The sequence below is a fragment of the Molossus molossus genome, unplaced genomic scaffold (assembly GCF_014108415.1).
Source record: "Molossus molossus isolate mMolMol1 unplaced genomic scaffold, mMolMol1.p scaffold_m16_p_10, whole genome shotgun sequence".
Lineage (NCBI taxonomy): Eukaryota > Metazoa > Chordata > Mammalia > Chiroptera > Molossidae > Molossus > Molossus molossus.
In genome coordinates this window covers 69,235,952-69,259,429 of record NW_023425345.1, presented here as the reverse complement: position 1 = coordinate 69,259,429, position 23,478 = coordinate 69,235,952, and the positions used below count along the sequence as shown (strand labels likewise).

Genomic DNA, 23,478 nt, shown 5'->3' with positions numbered 1-23,478 from the left:
CTGAGCCACCTCCCCCTGTCCTCTAGAGTTTCTGGCTCTTTTCCCCTTGGCATAGGGCCTGATAATTTGCATATGTATGATGCTCCTGGGTGATGCTAATGCTGCTGATTCTGAGACTATATTTTGAGAACTACAGAAATAGTTCATAGGCTACAGGTGGTCTTCTAATTACCAAGATTTTTTCTGCCATATGCTCAATCCTTATTCTACTCATTTTTTGTAGCATTTAACACTGTTGGTTAGTTTGTCCTTGGAATATCTCCTTGGTTTCACAGCATGCTTCTGCTTTTCTATTCAATTTTTATTTTATTTTTTTGTTCCTAGTCCTTTGTCTGAATCTATCCTTTAAATGTAAACATTCTCCAAGTCCTAACCACTTCCTGTTTTTCCAATTATCTTCATCTACTCTAACCTCTATGGAGATGTCTCCCATAACTATGTTTTTTACCTGAACCCCCCTCATTAGTTTTTTTTGTTTGTTTGTTTAATCCTCACCCGAGGACATTTTTTGTTCAGATAGAGTTGGGAGTGGGGGGGGGGGGAGGAAGAGAGCGAGAGAGAGAAACATTGATGTGAAAGGGACACATCGAGTGGCTGCCTCCTGCACAACCCAATCAGGGCCAGGGAAAAACTGCAAACGAGGTACATGCTCTTAGCAGGAACCAAACTCAGGTCTCTCAGGACCGCAGACCAACGCTCTAACTGCTGAGCCAAACAGGCCAGGGCAGTTTTGTCCTTTTTTTATACATTAACCCATAGATGCTCCATTCACACTTCAACCCAACAGTCTTAGACAATGTTCTATCTGATTTAATTTTTCATTTTCTATGACTTTAAGGGTAAACTTAAGAGTATAAAATACCTCTATTCTGTTTCTTCTAACATATGGGGATTGATCAGATTTCGGGTATAGTTTTTGTAACAATTCCTAATTTCCTGTGCTATGTTATCAATACGTTATGTTTATATATTTTATAAATATTCAGGTTCTCTTTCACCTATTGGACCGAGTTCGAGAGTCTTCTACCACTGCTGATAAAGAAAAGATTGAATCTGGAGGTGGCAATATTCTCATTCATCATTCAAGGGACACAGCAGAGAAGCAGTGGGCTGAGACATGGGTTTTAACATTGGCTGGAGTAGCAAGAATCTTCAACACTAGAAGATATTTACTGCAGCCTTTAGGTATGTATATATATGTTCTTACCCCCCTCCCCCCCCCCCCCAGTGATACAAGTAATTCATGTTAAAGGAAATTTGGAAAATAGAGAAGATTTTTTTGAAATTCATATACAGTGCTACTTCCCAAGAACAATCCTAACTTCCAGTCTTTGTGTTAATGTGTGGTGTATGCATAAACGTGCAGTTTTTATTCATTTCACTGAAAAAATATGTATTGTGTACCTACTATGGACTAGCCTTTAGGAGATACAATGATGAAAAAACACATCATCCTTGCTGTCATGAACACGAAGTATAACTGCATTAAAAATGCAAAATTGCTACAGTTATAAATGCTACAAAGGAATGGTGCATTGTGAGCTTATAATAGGTATTTAACCAGTCCAGTGATGTCCAGATAGGCTTCCCTAAGAAAGTGATATTTTACCTGAGATCTGAGGGGTATGTAGTAGCTAATCAGGCTAGGCTAAAATGAAAGGTAAAGAGCCTTACAGGCAGAGAGAACATGTCAAAGAGACAGCAGAAAATTGGGAAGGGGATGTTGAGGACCCTAGCGTGTTTGAAGGTCAGGAATGAAGAAAACAGGGCAAGTGTGATTACAGATGAAGTTGTAGAGGTAGAGAGAGGCCAAACCATGCAAAATTTTAGAGATCATGTTAGTACATTAGGACTTCATCCTAAGAGCAGTGAAAAACTAAAAGGTTTTCATTTGGGATGTGACATGATTACATATGCAGTCCTGAAAGATCACTTTGGGTGGTAGCAAGGAAGGATGGCAGGACACTATTAGACTGGTTGGGACACTGTTGGTGTAAATCAGTTGTTCTCAGCCAGGGCCAATTTTGTCATCCCCTCTCCTGCTCCCAGGATATTTGGCAATGTCTGGAAACATTTTTGGTTATCACAACTTGGGAGGGACAGGTGCTGCTGGCATCTGGGAAATAGAGACAAGGGATGCATAGGACAGCCCCACAACAAAAGCATTATCTAACACAAAGTGTTCATAGTACTGAGATTGAGAAACCCCGGGGTAGATTATAGTACCTTCAATTTTGGTGGTAGTGATGGAGTGATAGAAAAAAAGTGAACAGAAATACTTTTGTACATAATTGTGAGCATACTGTACATATTTTTTTATTATTTTTTGTTTGGCTTCTTTTTTCTGTTTATGTTAAAAATGTAAGCCCTGGCCAGTTTGGCTCAGCGGTTAGAGCGTCGGCCTGCGGTCTGAAGAGACCCGGGTTCGGTTCCCGCTAAGGGCACGTACCTCGGTTGCAGTTTGTCCCTGGCCCTGGTCGGTCGTGTGGGTGGCAACCACTCGATGTGTCCCTTTCACGTCGATGCTTCTCTCTCTCTCCCTCCCACTCTATCTGTACAAAAAATGGAAAAATATCCTCGGGTGAGGATAAAAAAAAAAAATGTAAGCATATTTACACTTTCTGTAGGCTTTTGTGTGTGGTGTTCTTCATGTGCATTTTTTACTTTTCAAAAATAACATAGTGCTTGATCTATTTTACATTTTAGGACTTAACATATATTTATTTAAATTTTATGTAAAATTTATGTATAATGAAATGTACCAATTTTGATTTTACTTATGCTGGTTTTTGACAAAATAAGCATAATTTTTAATACCTCTATAGTAGTTACTTTATTTCAAAAGCTAAGAGCTAATAGATATAGATTTAGATTTTTAGAAACAAAGACATTAGTCTTGCTTTGATAATTTTTTATAACTTGAAGACTATAAACTATTTTTATTATTCTTTTAGAATGACGTTCAGATTTTTAACATAACCACATGTAATATAATTAAACCTAGTCTTTTGGAAAAATGATTTCTTCCTAGACATAGAACATATTAATAATAGAGGGATTGCAGGGATTTTTTTCCCCTATGGCATAGAATATTTTAAATCTGAGACTAGGTCATCCTTCTAGTTGGTAAATATAATGTTTCATATGACTCTTGAAACATTGTATATCAGGCAGAAGTGCTTTTGCTTTGTTACTTTGATAGTTTTTAAACAATTTTTTAAAGCTCTTTAAACAGTTTACTGAAAAAAAAATCTTTTTTATTTTATGCAAAAATTATACCTCAATTTTTAATTAAAAAAAAAAAGAGTATAGAGAAGAGGTGTGTAACAGGGAAGGTGTTCTAGTTTGTCCTATATAGGCAGGTAGTACTTATTGTTTCATACCACCCTACTTCTAGCGTTTCCTGATAATTGAATGCTTTCTCAGGAATATGGGTTTATCTGTTCTTTAAGAAAAATCAAGGTTGGTGTCAGGTGGGTGCTAGACTTATTGGGTGTATCATTTCATAAATTATATGTGTCTAACCACTGTACTGTACATCTGAAACTATAGAATAATTTCGAATGTCAACTGTAATTGAAATTTTTAAAAATAATAATTCAAAATAAATAAAATCAAGTCATTTATAGCCTTTGCAAAGTGGAACACTTCAAAACCTCTATAATTTATATGTTTTATAACCTTACTTATGTTATCCTGCTTTGTGTATGTAGTGTATGTATGTAGGTAATAAACAAAACAGCTCTTAATGGCTGTTAACAAAACCATTGGTCTAGGTTGCTGTAGGAACAAGGTCATTTTGCTTGGCTTTATAGAAACAAATTATACCTGGCCATAGAGAGCTTCATTATAAATGTGTTTAGTTGGTCATAGGAGTAGAGCAAGAAATTGAATTGATCAGTGGAAACTAGCAACTACCATTCAGTTCATGGTCTGCTGATGATAGATCAGCAGACTCAAGTTTCTCTTGTGGGAAACAAATTTACACATTGTAAAAGGACAGTCTATTCATTTTGTCCTGGTAACTAACTGTTATGGATAAAAAAAATGTTTAAGAAAGTTATATAACTATAAATTAATAAATATGGAAACTAAAGTGTAAAGTTAAGGTTTAATGGCGTATGACAGTTGTTTTAAACATTTAGACCTATAAAATCACATATTGTTATAACTTGTAAATTTTCCAGTATGCTTAAGAATGATACCACTTTACTTAATCATTAATAAAGGTAGATAGACCGAAGATGTTACTAAAATGTTTTTGTTTTTACCCTCTTAAGTTATTTTTGTTCTCCTTCAGCAGAAGTACTAGGAGATGGCATAAACATGTATACTTATATTTATAGAATTTTGTTTTTCAGACCAAAACATTGTTTGATATACTCATTATCTAATCTCTTCTTGGTGCCCTTTGTTTCTGATTTTTGTTGTTGTTGTCATTGTTAATCTTTACCCAAGGATATTTTTCCATTGATTTTTTTTTTAGAGAGAGTCGGGGGAGGGAGAAAGAATGAAAGAAGGGGGGGAAGGGAGGGAGAGAGAGAAACATAGATGTGAGAGAGACACATCGACTGGTTGCTGCCCGCACTCGCCCACCCTGACTGGGGATTGAACCTGCAACCCAGGCATGTGCCATCGACTCTGCAAACCCTTTAGTGTACAGGTGGATGCTCTCACCACTGAGCAACACCAGCCAGGGCCATGTTTAATTATTTTAATTCACATTATTAATACCTTAGTACCTAAGCTATTTTTTTTTCTAGTTCTATAGGAATTTAAGCAGCAAAATAAAGCAAATAGAATTTAAAATGTCTAATAGAGAAAATTTGATTACATTTATGGTGATATATATATATATTTTTTTTCTCTCTTTCTCATATAGGAGACTTTTCAAGAGCATGGGATGTTCTTCTTGACCATATACAATCAGCAGCACTCAGCAAAAACAATGAAGTATCTCTGGCTGCACTGAAAAGTTTCCAGGAAATTTTACAGATTGTGTCCCCTGTCAGAGACTCAGATAAGCCTGAGACACCGCCTGCAGTTAATGTACCTGTGCCTGTCCTTATAGGGTCCATATCAGGCCCTGGTCTGAGCAGGCCATTTGTAAGAACAGATTCTATTGGAGAAAGACTTGGAAGATATAGCAGCTCTGAGCCACCCATAGTTACTGATGAGCTTGAAGATTTGAATCTCTGGTGGGCTGCATGGAATACTTGGTATAGAATTGGATCCGAAAGCACTAAGCCTCCTATTACTTTTGATAAACTGACTTTCATTCCCAGCCAGCCTTTTCTTACAGCTTTAATTCAGATATTTCCAGCTCTCTACCAGCACATAAAAACTGGTTTCAGTATGGATGACTTGCAAAAATTGGGAGTCATATTGCACAGTGCTGTTTCAGTCCCAATAAGTTCAGATGCGTCCCCTTTCATTCTTCCATCTTATACTGAAGCAGTTTTGACAAGTTTACAGGAAGCTGTACTTACAGCTTTAGATGTTCTCCAAAAGGTAATAGAATTTTAGTGGCTGTCTAAGCAATAATGCATATGGTGCTCTGGAATTTTTTTTACTTTGCTGTATGTTTTTGGGGGATGAATTCTGGATCATCAAGATTGTTATATATGTATACTTTGGGATAAATTCAGGATTGTAAAGATCTAGTTATTTTAAAATCATGGTTTTCTGATGTATTTTTAAAACATAATTCAGGTTTGAGAGTCTTTAAGAAACTGCCTCCTGTTTTTATTCATTACCATTTTTGGTTTGTTCATGTATCTCTTCATAAGAGGATAATACTTTTTGGAATAACAATTTTAGTAAAGTACTTACATAATTAGAAAATTAATAAGCAATGTGGTTACATATATATTTTTCATCTGCACTTAAATTTAGCACTGAAATTGTTGGGCTTATTTTTTTAAAAAGAAGTAAGGATAAATTTATAAAGTATTTCACAGAAATTTTAGAAAGCTATATTTTCACCTATGTGTGCTTTATTACTGCCCACAATAATTAAAACAGACAGACCTAAAAATCATTGAGCAAATCCCAGTTAACAAGAAACACTAGATCAAAGTCAAGAATTCTTTAAATTTTAAGGTAATTATCAGTGCAATTCACAACCAAAATGCTAAAGAAGAAAATGCCATTGAAGAACCAGCAATTCCAACAAAGTAGTTATGACAACCTAACAATATTATAATGGAACCTAGAACCTGATTACTGATATGTGATCAGTAACCGTTTGTATACTGTAAATCATGTTTTCCATTTAATTGCATAAATCTAACTGGAATGATCAAAACTTTCATATTAAGAATGGCGGTTTCTGCTACATGATAATATCTCTTAATTGCCTCTGGAGGAATTCTAGCTGAGCAGTAATTCTCTTGACTGTCACATTTAATCTCTTTAGTCCTATTCTACAGAAAAACAGATTGTATAGAAACTTAAAATTTAAGAGAATCTGACATTCAAAAAATTATTGGAGGGATATCAACTTTCTACAATTGAAACATCCAGACTCTACCACGATAAATGAATTTCTGCGAAGTAGGATTGTTTATTTACTATACAGTAGTCCCTCGCCACTTTGCGCTTGGAAAGCCGCGAAAGTCGAAAGTCAAAGCACGAAGTGGGGAGGGACGACTGTAGCTGTTTTTTAATTGCAGTGGGGGTGTAGCTTCTCAGTAATCATCCCCCCCCCCCCGCCTTGATTGACCATGCTCTTAAATTGCTTATAGACTGCCCTATAGGAAAAGGAAACGTTATTCTATCAGAAAAGAAAAGAGCCACAGGCCTTGTGGGATGCCTATAATTCACAACTCTCATTCAGATGGTTGATTCAAACTTTTATATATGTGTAGAGGATAATAAAAAAAGAAATAATAAATGCTAAAAATTTTTTTCAAGGGAAGAAAAGTATATAATTCAAATGAAACAAAACAAACCCCCAAACCCTTCACTTTAGCAATAAGACAATAAGTGGCATCATTCATCCCAATTACTAGGAATTTGTTCTGAGATTTTAACAGCTTTGAAAACAACATATACCTTCAACCTGAAACTTAAGAAGCTTTTTAAAAATTAAAACAAAATATTTTTTTTGTTAATCCTCACCTGAGGATATTTTTCCATTGATTTTTAGAGAGTGGAAGGGAGAGAAAGAGAAAGATCGATGTGAGAAAGAGAGACATCAATTGGTTGCCTCCCGAAGGACTCCAACCGGGGCTGGGGATCAACCTGCAACCCAGACGTGTGTCCTTGACCAGGAACTGAACTCAAGACACTTCAGTATGAAGGCCGATGGTCTAACTGCTGAGCCAAACCAGCCAGGGTTTAAGAAGCTTTATCATTTTTTATTTATATCAATTGATATTTTGTATTATTTTTACTGTATTTATTGTTTATTACTTATGCAGTTATCTAAATGATGTTTCATAATACTTGAAAGTAATACAACATCGAGTCTTTGTTATTTCCTAACAGAAAAATTAACATATTCCATTATCTGTAAGAGTGTTTTTGTAGTTTCCTCTATGGGTGTTGAAAAGTTTTTGCTTTGGGACTTTATCCTTAAACTAATAAGCTGTTCAGCAAAACATTTTATTGATTAAAAGCTATTTTCCTTCCTAAAGGAAAAACTTATTTTTCAGAAGGATTTTTAAATTTGATTTTTAGAGAGGGAGAAAATGAGAGAGGGAGAGAGAGAGAGAGAAAGAGAGAGAAACATCAATTGGCTGCCTCCCAAACACCCACCAATGGGGATTGAGCCTGCAACCCTGGGCATGTGTCCTGACCAAGAATCTAACCATAACCCTTTGGTGCTCAGGATGACACCAAACCAACTGAGTGAGCCATACTGGCCAGGGCGGAAAAACTAATTTTTTATAACATGTTTACCTTTATAGTCAGGGTCACCATCTTTTCTTGGTCCTCAAATCACTGGTTCCCAACCAAACTGACTCAGTGATATATGCTAATTGATTTTTTTCCAAGCTATCTTGACATGCACGGGGAACCTGAGAATTTGATTATCTGTTTTTATTAAGTTCTGAGATCAGGAGACTGCATCTGTCTTATTTATTGCTAAACTTCCTAAAGTCAGATGGCTAGATACCCTGTCTCCCTCCATTGTCACTGATGCTGGAGAAATGGTGCCCTTGGAGTTGCGCAATGAAACTGTCTTCTACTTATAGGGGCAAGTTTTTGAATCTCAGATGCCTCATCTATAAAATGAAAATAATAAATTACAACTCCCCTCCTCCCCCATTAAATGGGCTAATATTTGTGAGATATTTAGTGCCTGGCACAGTTAAATATTCAGTAAATGTTAGTTTAGCTGTTACTATCTTCATTGTCAGTTTCTCTAGCAAAGGCTTTAGTACATGATAGGTACTATACTGAATGAATTATTGTAAATGACTTCATGAGTGAAACCTTGAACCATATACTACAGAGTGGATGTCCAGTTTTTGTTTTGTTTTTTCTTGTTTTCACATATACAGTTTTCAAGACTAATAGGAAATACTGTTCAAATTGCTTATTTATTCTCAATTTTTGGACTAAAATCTGTCATCATGTTTATGTTACAGGTTTTTGTGATATGCAGACTTCAGAATACTGGTGGGGGGGAAAGGCCATTAATAACTTTTTCTTAGATTGAATTTGTTTTTGTTTTTAAAAAAAACTGGCTCCCTATTATGCACTTTAAGATCACAGAATAGGTTTATAATCTATAACACTATATGTTTTCTTTTTATAAAGGACCACAGAAAATCACAGTGTATAGTCAAAGTCATTATTTGGTGCTGAGATATTTCCAGAGAAATTGTGATACTTAGTTTTCTAAGGCATCCACACAGGCTTTTTTTTCTTTTCTTTTTTCAGTTATTGAAAATAAAATAATTCGCTTAGGTTAATTCTCTCTTTTCCATAGTACTTACTTCTTGTTTACTTCTAGGAGTTAAAATTTAGCGAGAGGTTAATATAGAGGGTGACACTATTAGAAGTAGTCAGTAGAGAGAATTTTTTTTCCTCACCTGAGGACCTGAGGATATGCTACTTATTGACTTGAGAAAGAGACAGAGACAGAGAGACAGAGATATGTCAGAAACATCGATTGATTACCTCCTATACATGTCCCAGTCAGGGATCAAACCAGCAACCCGGGTATGTGCTTTGAGAATCGAACTTGCCACATGGGACAATGCTCTAACCAACTGAGCCACACCAGCCAGGGCTAGAGAGAATTTTTTATCATTCAGGTTCTCCACTCACTATTTCTGGCAAAAATAGCTGAATATTGAGAGATTGTGTTACTTGTTTACATTGTAATTATAAAATAATCTAATTTAGGGATAGGCAGCACTTTGCTCATCCACTTTCTATCTTAGGACAGTTTTATCTAAACTTTCAGTTACAGCTAAATGGCTACATCTTCTCTGAGAGAAAATAAAACTAATCTATTATTTGACGGGTTAAAAAAGCCATGGATTGCATAAAAATATAAATGTTATACATATGTTTTAAGAAATTCCTTAAAAATTTGAATGCTTTGAATTTTGACTTAGTATTTTGAGGGTACCTGAAATGTAGAGTGATTATGTTTTTTGTTCTGTAGAGCACAGATATATTTTAGACATTCTATAAATAATATCATTAAATATGATAAACACTAAAACAGAAATATGAAAGGATGAGGGAGAAAACACATTTGTGGTTAGAAAAAAATTTTGAAAAGATTTATTTTAAGTACTTTTGACATATTTAAATTGGTAATTAAAATCTGCAATATCAAGATGTACATTTTATTCTGTTTTATTAAATTATTTGTAGCAATACATTTAATTGTATTAAAATTTTAATTTTTTAAATCAAGTCTATATATTAGACAATATTAAATATATACTACCCTGTTAAAATTAATATATAGATTTCTTATTGAAATAATTTTTCATTTAGGAAAAATTATTTTCCTAATTGTAATGCACATTATTATCTATCTGTTTAAGTCAGTGGACCAGGTGTGGTGCAGAAATCACCTGTCATTTCAATGAACTGATCTCATCACTTAAATGGAAGTCAATCTCATCTTGGTCAATGAAGCATTCTTTTTTTTTTTTTATCCTCACCCGAGGACATTTTTCCATTTTTTTGTTCAGGTAGAGTGGGAGGGGGAGAGAGAGAGAGAAACATCGAGTGGCTGCCACCCGCACGACCCAACCAGGGTTCGTTGGGTCCAGGACAAACTGCAACCGAGGTACGCGCCCTTAGCGGAACCGAACCCGGGCTTCTCTGGACCGCAGGCTAACGCTCTAACCGCTGAGCCAAACCAGCCAGAGCTAATGAAGCATTCTTAATGGTCTGATGGCTGTATTACTGAACAAATGATCAGGACCTTGGGACTTTCTGGGACTTCTCTTTAAGTGCTCGCGCTTTTTTTCAATCTGTTAAGTAAAATATCACACTTTTTATTTAAAAAAAATTTTGCAGTTGATTAATACGTTAAGCCTATACTTTATTCAATAATAGTTTAAAATCGCTTAAATGTTCTTCAGGGCTTATAAAAGGTCATATGATACATAAAATAGGATAGTCTTTTAAGATTATTTGGTTAAACAAATGCACATAACAGTAAACAACTTTATGGAGTTCAGATTATGCATTCTACTGTTCATATTTTGCTTTTATAGGCCATCTGTGTAGGACCAGAAAACATGCAGATAATGTATCCCGCTATATTTGACCAGTTACTGGCATTTGTAGAATTCTCCTGTAAACCTCCACAGTATGGACAGCTGGAAACAAAGCACATTGCAAATGCAAAATATAATCAGGTAATTTACTCTAAATTATATTTACTCTGTAAAATTTTATGGCTTATACAGACAAGTCAGTTTCACTTAAGATGGACCCTGACTATCTCAGAAGTTTTTCATTCACAAATAAACTTTCATATGTCTGGTAACAGTTGTAGCTGAAAATAAATACAATTTGAAAATCTTTTCTGTTTTTCTTTTTTTTTCTTGCTTTTGACTTACATTTTCTAAGTGGTTCTCTGGAAATTTTGGCCTTTCGTGTTACTCTGTAGTACATCTTCTTTAATATTCCTTTCTTGACTGCCCCGTCCCACTACAAAATGTCTTTTAAATCCCTAAGCCTAATCTTTCCTAAAATAGATACCTGCAATGCAAAATGAAAATATTGGTGTGTATTAAATAAGCCTACTACTGGTGTGAAATTTAGTTGGATTTTACATGAAAGATTTTTATAGCCATAATTGGCAAATTTTAACTTTGTTTTGGCTTAGGAGAAAAGTAAATTTCTGAATGCATGCACATGCTGATTTTGTTCACACAACATAAAAATTATAATTTTACATGGTCCGAAAAGTAGTTTTAATGTGTATTAACTTTTTTCATTCTATTTGTCTTGCAACACAATGGAATCACAATAGATCCAACTATTTGCACCGGTGAGTTAAATTTCCTAAAATTGTCCTAACCTATTGACAACAAAATACATGCTTTTCTCAATAGTTTTAATTTTTGCCTGGCTGAATTTTATTTCATGAAGTACGTATCTCTGAAAACTTTGCATGTAATATAATCTGACCTAAAACCAAGGCCTGAACTTTAAGACAAAGAAGCTTTCTGTTTGAAAACAATACGATTTCATTTAACCTCATTTATTTTTAACTCTATGTGAAAATATTACTTTCTAGGCGGAATGGGTAGCCTTGAATTACGTACCATTTGCGGAAAGGTCTTTAGAAGTAGTTGTGGATTTATACCAAAAAACAGCCTGTCACAAAGCAGTGGTGAATGAGAAAGTACTCCAGAATATTATTAAGGTATTTCTTTTAAAAATGTTTTATACTTTTATTTGATGATGATAATAGTATTGTTGAAATTACTCTTTAGATAATTTTATCATATATTGAAAATATAATTTATATTATTATTTATAATGACTTTTCTCCAGTATTCATGGATAGTACTTAGGAACCTGTTTATCTAAAGTAGGAAAGAGTATTTTTTTTTTCATTGACTTTTTAGAGAGAAAGGAAGGGAGAGAGAGAGAGGAACATCGATATGAGAGGTACATCAATCGACCTCCTCCTGCACCCCCCCCACTGGGGATGGAGCCGGAAACCTGGGCATGTGCCCTGACTGGGAATAAAACTGGGACCTCTCAGTTCATGGGATCATGCTCAGTCCACTGACCCACACTGGCTGGGCCAGAGAAGGTATTTTTAATGAAAAAAAATATATATATAGTATATATATATATTTAAAATCCTCCCCTGAGGATATTTTTCCATTTATTTTCAGATAGAGTGGAAGGGAGGGGTAGAGTGAAAGAGAGAGAGAGAAACATCAATGTGAGAGAGACACATCGACTGGTTGCCTCCCACACAACCCCAACCAGAGTTAGGGACGGAACCACAAGTGAGGTGCATGCCCTTGACCGGAATCAAACCTGCAACTTTTTGGTCCACGGGCCAACTCTCTAACCGCTGAGCCAAACCAACCTGGGCAATGAAAAATATTTTAAGGTCAGTATGCATTAGATTTGTATAATTCCTAAATTTTGCCCCATAGGACAATGAGTTATGGACCCTGTTCCTTAGGATAATACTTCTTTTTTTTCTTAATCCTCACTCGGGGATATTTTTTCTGTTGATTTTTAGAGAGAGTGGAAGGGAAGGAGGGGAGAGAGAGAGAAAAAAACATTGATGTGAAAGACACACATCGATTGATTGCCTGCTGAACATGCCCTACCCCGGTGGGCGGGGAAAGGAACCTGCAACCTAGGTATGTACCCTTGGTCAGGAATCAAACCCATGACTCTTCGGTGAGTAGGCCAATGCTCTGTCCACTGAGCCACACCAGCCAGTTCAGGATAATACTTCCTATACTTTGAAGTTGATAAGCATTCAGGGAGAACTTAACAATACAGCCCATTGATTCAACTGATCATAATTTTAAGTCATTTTTATTTTTCGATTAAAGTAGACATACAATATTATGTTAGTTTCTGATGTTGACAGTTATTTTAAAAATTCATCACTTCTTGACTGTCACATTCCTCCAAAAGCTATTTCTTGTTTTTCGTCTGTTTTGAAAGACAAACTTAAACTTTGCTCTTCCCCTAGCACATGGATGTGCCTTCTATTTATTGAACAAATACAGGCCAATATAAACAGTGTTCCCTCAAAGAAGGCAGCCTTTTTCTGTTCCAAGGCTCATCCCTGTCTTTGTGTTCATCCTTTTCTCTTTGAGTTCATCCCACCTTTCTTTGTTGGTGATTCCCTTTTATTTTCCTTTCAGCCTCTTATACTTTATCCTGGAAGGATGATTAAGTCTTTTTTTAACAAGAACTTTCATTTTACTTCCTACTCAAATCACCATCCTCTTTCAGTTTAACCTTTACTTCTAAACTCCTTTAAACAGTTTGTGGCCTTCACCTAGCCACCAGTCACTTTTAACTTTTTATGTGCTGGCTTGCTTCCATATTGTGCTGCAGAAACTACATACTCAAAGTTACAGAGGATCAAATCTTCAAATCCTCAGCCTTTTTCTAATTCTTTATCATTCCTATAACATGATACTGCCCTTGTCTTCTAAAACTCTTTCTTCTCTTGATTTTTGTTGTATTTCTTTCTGTCCCTCACCACTCACCCCATCACAACTGTCCTTTTTCTCCTCATTTATTGAGAATATTTTTTAAGCACCTGTGTTACACTAGGTACTAATTAAATAGTAAAGATTAAAAACGAATAAGACGGTTCTTACATTTAATACTTTAATGTAGGGAATATAGAAAGGTAATAAATAATAATACAGTGTGTTAAGTGCTAAGTGGAGGCAACTCTGCATTCAGATAGACCTGGCTTAGAATCATGCACTTGCTGTCTATGATTTTGGGCAAATGAACTAGTCTGAGAGTGTTTCTCATCTGTAAAAGAAGCATAATAATAATATCATTTATATGTCTTAACTAAAAAGAGAATTGAGATACAGCATTTAATCGTATTTGCCAAGAGGTACAGAATAAAAAGTTAGTTCCCCCCATAGACAATGAAGTAACTAAACTGTCTAGGGGATTTTGGCCAGGACTAATAGAGGTGACACTTGAAGTAATAATAGAGTTTGGTAGGTAAAAAGGGAGAGGGAGATATTTGTAGATAAAGTAAGGAGTGTAAAAGATCATGATATATTTTAAAGAAATGTTGAGAACTTCAGTTTAGGGAGGTGACAGGGCCCGGATTAAGTCTGAAAAGGTAATTATGGGTCTTATAAGCCATCATAAAGGATCAGACTTTATTCTTTAACCATTGAAGTGTTGAACATTGAAGAGTGGCATGAATCAATTTGTATTTTTAAAGGAATTAAATAATTCCTTTCTGTACTCACACTTTGTTGATGTCACTTACTACATTGTATTGTGATTAATTGGACAAGGCTCTTCTGTTCTCAAAAAGTGTTGAGCTTTATGGCAGCAGGCTTTGAATTTCCCAGTTCCACATATATTTAATGAGTATATACTATATTCCAATTTCTATAGCTTAAATATTTAAAAAAATAAAATGTATACATTGAATAGATCTACCGTGTTTAACATTCCCTTAATTTCAGTAAAATACTAATTGTAGTAAACCATACTTTTCTTTTATCTACTCTTGAGTTATAAAGTGTTAACTCAGAATGGCCCCATATAATGTAGTATTCTTTTGTTTTCAAATGACATAATAGGCTCTTACTAGCTTCAACATGCTTAGTTGGAAAATTCAGAGATGAGGGTGGGCTTTAGAATTGGTTGATTCAGGAATTCAGCAGTATCACCAAAAACCAAGGGTTGACTATATCCTAACTATGTTTTTCCTCATAGTTGTAGGCTGGATTATATGTCCAATTGGAGGGATATCTGTTTGCTTCTGTTACGTTATTATTCTTAAGTTCCTTAAATTAACTGTAAGGATCCCATGTCTAGTTTGAATCAGTTGTGGCCAGGAAAAAATGGAGTATATTGGGTTAATAAGCAAATTATCTACTCACCCTGATTCCCAACTGTAAGTAGGATTTGCCTCCCCTAAAGCACATGGGGAAGGAAAAGGGATGAATAGATTCTATGTGAGCTAATTATCTATTAGTGGAGGTGACCCTTTCATGCTAATATATAATGGTTCATATGGGCACTTAATAATAATTTGTGTGAAGGATGATGGAATAGGTTTTATATTTATGCCATAATGTTGAAGTGTGAAATTTTATCTCTTTACTCTTTATATTTCTCTGACTAGAATTGTTTTATAAAAGAACTTTTACTCTAATGTAAATTATCTGACAGAATGTTGATACTATTAATTGATGCTGCTCTGGGATAACTCACTGTGCTAGTTTGGTCAGTCTAGTCTTCTAGTTGCATGATAGACCTATGACCAGAGAACTCCATTCTGAGCCACCAAATTAGTGCTTTAATGGTCAGCAATAACCTGTTTCAAAGTTGATCAGTTAAAAAGTAACACTCAACATCTTAGCCATTATACTAAGATACTCTATTCCTGTATCCTCAAGGGTTAGAGATAAAATAAACCATGCTCTTAAATGACGAATTTTACTAAAATATTTGGAAAAGGAAACAGCACATTAAAATGTTAATGTAGAATATAAAATCCATTGAATTTTAGAGATAAAATAAAAGACTTAAAGTTATTGATGTTTTAGGCTCTTATTTATTCTCCTTTAACCATTAGTGGAAAATCATAAGCAGTAATGATCTTGGTTGGGAGAATCCCATCTCCTAGTTTCTGCTAGAACTATGGTGGAATGTTCTAATTCTATGACATCAAGCTGAGGGAAGCTTCCAAGTTATCTTTCCTACTCTTAACTTTTCAGATAACATTCCTATTTTTATGATAAGAAACTGAGGTTTAAAGGGGTGGTTACTGCCCTGACCGGTGTGGCTCAGTTGGTTGAGGGTTGTCCTGTGCACCAAAAGGTTGCTGGTTCCATTCCTAGTCAGGACACATGCCCAGATTGTGGGTTCAGTTCCCAACTGATTGTTGTTTTGCTCTCTCTCTCTCAAAATCAATAAAAACATATTTTAAAAAATGGTTGTTACTTTTTCAGGGTCACTGATTATAAAATGGAGACAGATTTAAAAGTATATTTTTTTATGCAGTAGGATTTGAGGACCCTGACTGAGAATTGGTCTTTCTAGGAAATAACATCCTTCTTTAAATGAAAATGCCTATGCTATTATTTTTTTACTCTCTGCTATACTTCTTTTAAAGTAATTAAAGTTGTGTGTATGTATTTTAAACTCTCTTTATTTTCACAGACCCTTAGGGTTCCTCTCAGTTTGAAGTATTCCTGCCCTTCAGAAAGCACATGGAAACTAGCAGTATCTTCTCTCCTCAAAGTTCTTTCTATTGGGCTACCTGTTGCCCGGCAGCATGCGTCTTCTGGAAAATTCGACAGTATGTGGCCAGAACTAGCCAACACTTTTGAAGACTTTCTCTTTACTAAAAGGTCAGCTCATTTATCTTTGCAATTAGGATAATTTTTCAAGAAGTATACATTATAGTTGTAATTGCTCTAAAAACAGTATTTTTGATTATTTATTAACAAAGTAATTGGTTATTGAGAATCCTAGATTGTATACAAAGCACAACTGGATTAGGCATTTATCCATTTGGTACATCATCTGTGAGCAGTGGAGTTTTTGCTTTTTATAGTGGTTTTGGTTGTAAGATAGGAATCTATATGTAAGACTATATGAGTGCATCATAATTAAAGGACCATGGTTTTAACTTGAAGCCAAGAAGATCCATTTTTTAAAACCATGCCCATTTGGCATTACATGAAGAAAGCAATTTCAGAAAATCAGTGTTTTACCAGAATAAATAAGATCAGTGGCAATAATGATCAGTTCTTTAAGATGTTTAGGTTTCTGCCTTGGCCCGAGTGGATCTATGGTTAGAGGGTTAGCTTGCACAACAAAGGGGCTCAAGTTCGATTTCCGGTCAAGGGCACTTACCTGGGTTGCAGGTTTGGTCCCAGGTCCCAATCTGGGTGCCTGTGGGAGGCAACCAATCGATGTGTCTCTCTCACATCAATATTTCTCTCTCCCTCATCCCTCCTTTCCTTCCACTCTCTTTAAAAAAAAAAAAAAAAAAAATCAATGGAAAAAATATCCTCAGGTGAGTATTAACAACAAAGAGATATTTAGGTTTGGAGGTTCTTCAAACAATTAAAAGCAGAAATATGGTAGTACCCCCTTATTCACAGGGCGGGTACATTCCAAGATCTCTGAAACCACAGATAGTACCAAACCCTATATATTCTGTGTTTTATTCTGTACATGCATAGCCATGATAAAATTTAATTTATAAATTAGGCATAGTGAGAGATTAACAATAATATCTAATACTAAAATAAAACAATTACAACAATATATTGAAGTAAAAATTAAGTGAATGTGATTTTTGAAAAAGATGTTTAGGTTTGGCAAAGAAAAATGGAGTTTTTGTATGATATTCAACGGAGGGCATAGGTTAAGGATGCTCTTTTGACCCCTCATTGAGAGTGGGATAATTGGAACACAGACTAAATTTTTTGAATGAGGAATCTGCTGCTGTTCATCTGGAGCTGTACTATCCAATACATAGTCACTAGCTGTAATTAATTAGATTTTTTAATTAAGTAAAAATTAAAAATTTAGTCTCACTAGCCAGGTTTCAAATTCTCATTGTCATGTGTGGCTAGTGGCTGCCATGTTGGACAGTGCAGATTATTGAACATTTTCATCATCACAGAAAGTTTCTTTGGGCAGCACTGGTGTAAAACGTGACATTTTACTCATGATGGACTGATCTATAGTAGCTGTGGTAGCCAGGTAGTCTTCAGTTCTATAATCTAATTTTCTTTTGTGCTATGGTAGTGAAATTCTATGACAATAAAAATTTTTGCTTTTATATTCATTAATCATTTTAAAAATTGTAGAATGATAAACATACCATGCACTGCTGTGTAACCATTTAAAATTGATAATGATCAGATGAATCTACAACAGAATGATTTAACTGAAGGGATTCTATTTTTTCTAACGTTTAGTTATTCAGTAAAAAAAGTTATAAGCAGAAATAGACTCATAGATATAGAGAACAAACTGATGGTTGTCAGATGGTAGGGGGTGGTTAGGGGGCTAGGGGAAAAAGGTGAAGGGATTAAGAAGTACAAATTGGTAGGTATAAAATAGTCATGGGGATGTAAAGTATAGCATAGAGTATATAGTTAATAATATTGTAGTAACTGCATCTGGTGCCAGGTGGGTAATACTTAGACTTATAGGGGATCACTTCATGAAATATATGTGTCTAACCACTGTACTATGCACCTGAAACTAATATAAAATAATAGTGAATGTCAACTATAATTGAAAAATAAAAAATATAAGTTGTAGAGTGCAGAAGGATTAACATATTTTTCTCCGTAAAAGCTTCTTTGCTATTTCAGAATTGAAATTAATAACATGTAATTCTAATTTCTATTTCTGAAAACAGTCAGACTTTGTTTTGCTTTCCTATGGATTTCTCATCTCTAGAAATTTTATTGATACCAGTGCAGACATACTGTTTGTATTTGCAGGAAACAAATTATATTTTTATCTTTAACTCTGAAATTTTGAGTTTCTTTGTGGACTTCATTGCCCAAATCACAATGTTGATTTATTCCATAAAGCAAGTAGATTTAGAAATTTAAACTTTTCCCTTTTTCTTCAAATTATTTGTCTGTATATGTATGTTTTCCTAACAATAAATTGAATAAGCTTTTAAAAAAATTTGAGGTAACCCTGGTTTATAACATTATATAAATTTCAGATGTACAACCTTATAATTTGATATCTGTATACATTATAAATAGCATGATCACCACCAAATACAGTTTCCATCTGTTACCATACATTTGACCCTTTTAACCTATTTTGCCTCCCACCCCACCTACTTTTCCCCCTCTGATAACCACAAATCTATTACCTTCTCTATGAGTTTGCTTTTATTTTTGTTTTTGTTTTTTTTATATTCCATATGAGTGAAATCATAAAATTTTTTGTCCTTTTCTATCTGACTTACTTTACTTAACATAATACCTTCAAGTCCATCCATGTCATAAATGGCAATATTTCATCTTTTTTTATGGCCAAATAGTATTCAATTGTGTATGTGTGCACACCAGTTCTTCTTTATCCAGTCATCCATCCATGAACACTTAGTTTATTTAGATATCTGGGCTATTGTAAATAATGCTTCAGTGAACATAGGGGTACATATATCTTTTTGAATTTATGTTTTCATAGTCTCCATATAAATACCTACAAATGGAATGGCTAGATCATATGGTAGTTCTATTCTTATTTTTTTTAAGAATTCCATACTGTTTTCCATAGTGACTGCACCAGTTTACAATCCCCTTTTCTCCATATCCTCTCCAACACTTGTTATTTCTTATCTTTTTGATAGTAGCTATTTTAATAGGTATAAGATGGTATCTCATTGTGGTTTTTATTTGCATTTTCTTAATAATTAGTTATACTGAACATCTTTTCATATACCTGTTGGCCATCTGTATGTCTTTCTTGGAAGAATGTCTATTCAGATCCTCTGCTCATTTTTAAATTAGCTTGTTTTTTTATTTTTGAGTTGAGTTCATGATATATTTTGCATATTAACCCCTTATCAGAAATGTTATTTGAAAATATCTTTTCTATTCAGTTGGTCGCCTTTTTATTTTGTTGATGGTTTTCTTTGCTGTGCAGAAGCTTTTAGTTTGATGTTCATTTGTTTATTTTTATTTTGTTTGCCTTGCTATTGAGGTAAAATCCACAAAACCTTTGCTAATTGACATCCAGGAGCTTAGGACCTATGTTGTTTTCTATGTATCATATGGTTTCAGGTCTTACATCAGTCTTTAATTCATCTCAAGTTGATTTTTGTGTATGATGTAAGACAGTGGTCTAGTTTCATTCTTTTACATATAGTTTTTCAGTTTTCCCATTGCCATTTAATGAGACTTTCTCCATTGTGTGTTCTTGGCTCCTTTGTTGTGATTTAGCTCTCTGTATATGTGGGTTTATTTCTGGGCTCTTAGTTCTGTTCCATTGGTCTGCATGTCTGTTTTTCTGCCAATACCATGCTGTTTTTATTACTGTTGCTATGTAGAATAGTTTGAAAGCAGGGGGTGTGATACCTCTGGCTTAGTTATTTTTTCTCAGGATTGCTTTGGCTAAATGGGGTCTTTTGTGGTTCCATACAAATTTGAGGATTTTTTTGTTCTTTATTTGTGAAAAATGCTGCAGGGAATTTGATAGGGATTTCATTGAATCTGTAGATTGCTTTGGGTAATATGGACATTTTAGTATTGTTAATTCTTCCAGTTCCTGAGCATGGAGTATCTTTTTATTTCTTTGTGTCTTCTTAAGTTTCTTTCATTAATATCTTATATTTTCAGGGTATAGGTCTTTCACCTCCTTTGTTAAATAATATTTTTCGTTATTTATTCTTTTTGTTGCAATTGTAAATGAGAGTCTTCTCTTGATTTCTCTTTCTGATAGTTTGTTGTTAGTGTATAGAAACACAACAAATTTTTCATGCTGACTTTGTACCCCACACCTAACTATATTCATTTAGTATTCCTAATAGTTTTTTTGTGTAGTCTTTAGGATTTTATGTGTGTAAAATCACGCCATCCATAATTAGTGACAGTTTTACTTCTTCCTTTCCAATTTGGATGCCTTTTATTTCTTGTATTGCCTAATTGTTCTGGCTAGGCTTTTCAATACTGTGTTGAACAAAGTGGCAAGAATGGGCATCTTTGTCTTCTTCTTGACCTTAAGGAAAAAGCTTTCAGTTTTTCATAATTGCTTTAATGTTATCTGTGGGTTTGTCATATTTAGCCTTTATTATGTTGAGGTACTTTCCTTCTGTACCCATTTTATTGAAAATTTTTGTCATAAATAGATGTTAAATGTTGTAAGATGCTTTTCCTGCATCTATTGAGATGATCATATGATTTTTATCCTTTATTTTGTTAATGTGGCGTATCATATTGATTGATTTGCGGATCTTAAACCTTCCTTGCTTCTTTGGAATAAATTCTACTTGATCATGGTGTGATTTTGTTTTGTGGTTACCATGAGATCTATATAAAACTTCTTATAGGTAAAAGAATCCTTTTTCTTCTGATAGTATGTTATCTTCATATGCCTATACAAGTTTTATTCTTTTCCTCCTCCCCTTTTGTTTTTATTGTCACAAATTCTTCCTTTTTATGATATATGTTCACTACCAAATTGAAGTAGCGGTCGTTATTTTTAATGCTTTTTTCCCTTTAACCTTTATGCTATAATAAAGTGTCTGACATGATAGTCTGTAATAGAGTTGCAATTTTCTGATTCTATCATTTAAAGTTTTGTATACTTGTGTTTTTTTGTTTATAGTAGAACAGTTCTATTCAACACTTCTTTTTTTTTTTTTTTTTTTTTTATCCTCACCTGAGGACATTTTTGCATTTATCTTCAGATAGAGTGGGAGGGAGAGGGAGAGACACATCGATGTGAGAGAGACACATTGAGTGGTCGCCACCCACACGACCCCCACTGGGGCCAGGGACAAACCGCAACCAAGGTACGTGCTCTTAGTGGGAACCAAACCCAGGACACTCGGATCCACGGGCCGACACTCCAACCACTGAGCCAAACCGGCCAGGGTGCTTCAAAATTTCTTGTAAAACATGAAAGTGAACTACTTCTGCCTTTTTGTCTGGGAAATCCCTCATTTTTCCTTCATATCTGAAAGATAACTTGGCTGGATATAATCTTGTCTGGCAGTTTTTATCTTTCCCTATTTTGAATATGTCATTCCACTCTCTGACCTGTAGAGTTTTTGCTGAGAGATATGATGATCGCCTGATCGGGGTTTCTCTGTAGGTTACTGTCTTGTCTTCCCTGGATGCTTTAAGAATTCTCTTTTTATCCTTCACTTTAGACAGTTTTAATATAACGTGTCTTGGAGAAGATCTTTTACATTGAGATAATTAGGTGTTCTGTTAGAAGCTTGTATGTCCAGCTCCTTCCCCAGGATTAAGTTCTCATCTATTACTTCTTTAAATGGCTCTCTGATCCGTTCTCCTTCACTTCTCCTATTGGGGTGCCCATTATCCTATGTTGCCCTTTCGACTGAACTCAGATAGTTCTTGTAGAGTTCTTTCATTTTTTACAAATCTTAGTTCTCTCTCTTCTTTCACCTGAATAATTTACAGATTTTTACCTTCAAGCTCACTAATTCTCTCTTCCATATGGTCTGCTCTATTTCCAATGTTTTCTAATGCATTCTTCATCTCATTTATTAAGTTCGTTAGCTCCAGAATTTATTCTTTTTTAGTTTAAGCTTCTTTGGTAAAGTACTCTTTCTGTTCATTAATTGTATTCCTGAGCCCATTGAACTGTTTTTCTGAGTTTTCTTGTATCTTGTTTTATTTCTTCATGACAACTATTTTGGATTCTTTGTCATTTAGATCACAATCTTCTGTGACTTTGAGTTTGGTTTCTGGAGAATTGTAATTTTCTTTTTATTATGACTGTGTTACCATGATGATTCATGGTGCTTTATGGGTTGTTCCTCTGCTGGAGCATTTGAAGTAGCAATCACCTTTCTTATTTAGGTATAGCTTTAATTTTAATCATTCAGCAGGTTGATAATTAGAGCCCTTTCTTTAGTTTTCCAGTAGGTGGCACCATAGCACAAATTTTTGGTTTCTCTTACCTGAGCTGATTCTAGTTATACTTGAGAGCCAGCAGTTTCTACATTTTCTGCCACAGGTGTCAAATGTGCCCTCAAGTCACTGCTTGTGGCCTCTGGGGTTACTGGTGTCTTGATGCTGCAGTTATAGGTTTCCTTGCTGTTGCAGGCATCACAGTCAGTGTCACAGGGATGACCATGCTTTGGGTAGCCCAGAGATGTGTGCACAACCTCTGCTGCTGTTGGTTTCAGTGGTACCACACTTCCACAGCCCTGGGAGGAAGTCGGTATCTTTGAGGCCCTGGTGGGGGGCCACTGGTGTCCCAGCCTTATTCCTGCCATCAGGACTGGCTGAGGAACCGGATTACAGGCGCTGTCCCTGCCATTCCTTCAATTCTGCCTACCCTTTGCATTTCTTCAGATGTACAGATGTGTGGATCTCTCAGGCATCCTAGTATGTTGAACACAGGGACCTTTGTTGTGTTGTAGATGTCCCGCTAGTTGTAGATAAAATGCAGAGAAAAGGGGAACATTTTACTTAGTCATAATGCTGATTTCACCTCTGAAGAAGCTTTTAGATCAACTTTGTTTTTTGTATTTTCTTTTTTTTTTCAATGAGTACAACTTAATTTCTTTTCATATGACCAAGTCTTTCCACCATCTTCCTTATT

General features: G+C 34.9%; 1 protein-coding gene across 5 annotated transcripts in view; it reads left to right on the top strand.

The window, feature by feature from the left end:
- MON2 (MON2 homolog, regulator of endosome-to-Golgi trafficking) overlaps positions 1-23,478 on the top strand; it is a 131,904-nt gene that overhangs the window by 84,690 nt on the left and 23,736 nt on the right. For 4 of the 5 annotated variants that reach the window (XR_004958264.1, XM_036250782.1, XM_036250784.1 and 1 more), the window contains 6 exons: positions 987-1,185; positions 4,883-5,511; positions 10,698-10,841; positions 11,462-11,479; positions 11,729-11,857; positions 16,351-16,541. Coding sequence is in view for 4 of the 5 variants with exons in the window: in XM_036250782.1 (XP_036106675.1) it covers positions 987-1,185; positions 4,883-5,511; positions 10,698-10,841; positions 11,462-11,479; positions 11,729-11,857; positions 16,351-16,541 (1,310 nt within the window). In the remaining variant the exon portion in view is untranslated. The remainder of the gene's footprint in view (positions 1-986; positions 1,186-4,882; positions 5,512-10,697; positions 10,842-11,461; positions 11,480-11,728; positions 11,858-16,350; positions 16,542-23,478) is intronic. The other variant, XM_036250783.1, reaches the window with a different exon arrangement.